General features: G+C 43.3%; 1 protein-coding gene across 1 annotated transcript; it reads right to left on the bottom strand.

The window, feature by feature from the left end:
• Positions 1–1,004: 1,004 nt before the first annotated feature.
• LOC104822537 lies at positions 1,005–1,511 on the bottom strand. The gene has a single exon (XM_010553784.1). The coding sequence runs from the start codon at positions 1,509–1,511 to the stop codon at positions 1,005–1,007; it is 507 nt and encodes a 168-aa protein (XP_010552086.1).
• Between the last annotated feature and the right edge of the window lie 6 nt (positions 1,512–1,517).

Below are 1,517 nucleotides of genomic sequence, written 5' to 3'. Positions count from 1 at the left end.
TTCTAGGATCCTCCTTCACAGCGCATTCCATTTCTTTCTTGATGACCTCAAACACAGTAGGACAAGTAGACTTGTAGTAATCTAGGGACAAGGGAAGATCTTTTCCCGTAACATCAAATGAAAAACCCGGTATAAGGACAGAACAGACGACCAAAAACACGGCGAGAAGTTTCATTTTTTGTTTCTGAAACCCTGATCTGAATTCAGGATTTAGTAAGGAAAATGTTGAACTGAGGGAGTCAAGGAGTGGGAGAGAAGGGTTGGGGGAATGTAAGAGATATATAAGAGAAAAGCAATGTATAGGGTTTTCAGTTGCTTGCATGACAAGGCTTTTGAGAAGTTGGTCAAGGGAGATGCAACTAATTTGTGAAATGGTTGTTGGGTTTTCTTTTGACTAAATAGAAATAGAATATATATATATATGATAGATTATCAATAATAAATATAGAGAGAGCTTTTACAGCAATGTCTACGCAACTAATATCACCAATTTCTCAATACATAGTCCAAGAGTACCATTTCTGAAGCAGTGGATTGCTTCTACTATGACCTGCCTGCTGCAAAGAGAGGAGTGAAGTCCGCATCGATCTGTCAATCCGTTGTCGGAGAACCTGAGTAGTCGAAGCCAAGTTTTTGAACACTCGGCAGTTTCGTTCCTTCCAAATTTCGTAAACCGCATGTTGGATAAGTGTTTTCAATACCATTCTTTTTTCCCAGCCATCCGTCGGTGGAATTTGCTCTAGCCACTGTCGACATCTCAGAAGCTCAGCCGGAGGGTTAGCCCTAATCTTCGCTGCAAGCGGCTTCCAAGTCTCCAAGCTGAATGCGCATCGGAAAAATAGATGCTCATGTGTCTCCTCCTCCTCGTTGCACAACACACATGTTGAGCTTTGTGTAATGTTCCATCGAAATAACTTGTCTCGCGTTGGCAACCTCCTCTGCATAACCATCCAGTGAACAAAAGCATACCTTGGGATCGCATATTTAAACCATACTAGATCAGCTCATTCCACCTTTGGAGAAGCTTGCCTCAGTAATCTCCAGGTACTTGTTGTCGAAAATTCATCCTTGTATACATTCTCAGCTATCTTCCACTCGAATCTGTCTTCGCCACGAGTTGGTTCAGGAACGTCTTGAATTAGGAGCTGTACATGGAGCTCTTGAATCCTGCTGGATCTAGCGCCAGGTAGTGACCAATGTCCCCCCGCTGTAGCTGCACTAACCGTACTGTTTATCGGAATCCTGAGGAGTCTAGGTCCGTCCCTCCCAATGTAATCAAGAAGAGGACCTAGAGCAGTCCAATTATCATGCCAGAAGAGAGCAGTACCTCCATTTCCGATCCTGCATCTAATAAACCTCTTTGCTAAGTCCTTCATTCTGATCAGTTTCTTGATATTCCAAGAGTGTCTAGCCGTCGGCATAGTACTCCAATAAGAGCCATCTCTCAACACGTTCTTCCTTAGCCAAGCTACCCAAAGTGAGCTCGCATCCTTGAAAAAACTCCATACCATCTTTAG

Source organism: Tarenaya hassleriana, unplaced genomic scaffold (genome assembly GCF_000463585.1).
Source record: "Tarenaya hassleriana unplaced genomic scaffold, ASM46358v1 Cleome361, whole genome shotgun sequence".
NCBI classification, from domain to species: Eukaryota; Viridiplantae; Streptophyta; class Magnoliopsida; order Brassicales; family Cleomaceae; genus Tarenaya; species Tarenaya hassleriana.
This window is presented reverse-complemented; position numbering and strand designations above follow the sequence as displayed.

Bases quoted from the DNA above. Each gene is read 5' to 3' on its own strand.
- LOC104822537 (XM_010553784.1), bottom strand. From the start codon at position 1,511: ATGGTATGGAGTTTTTTCAAGGATGCGAGCTCACTTTGGGTAGCTTGG.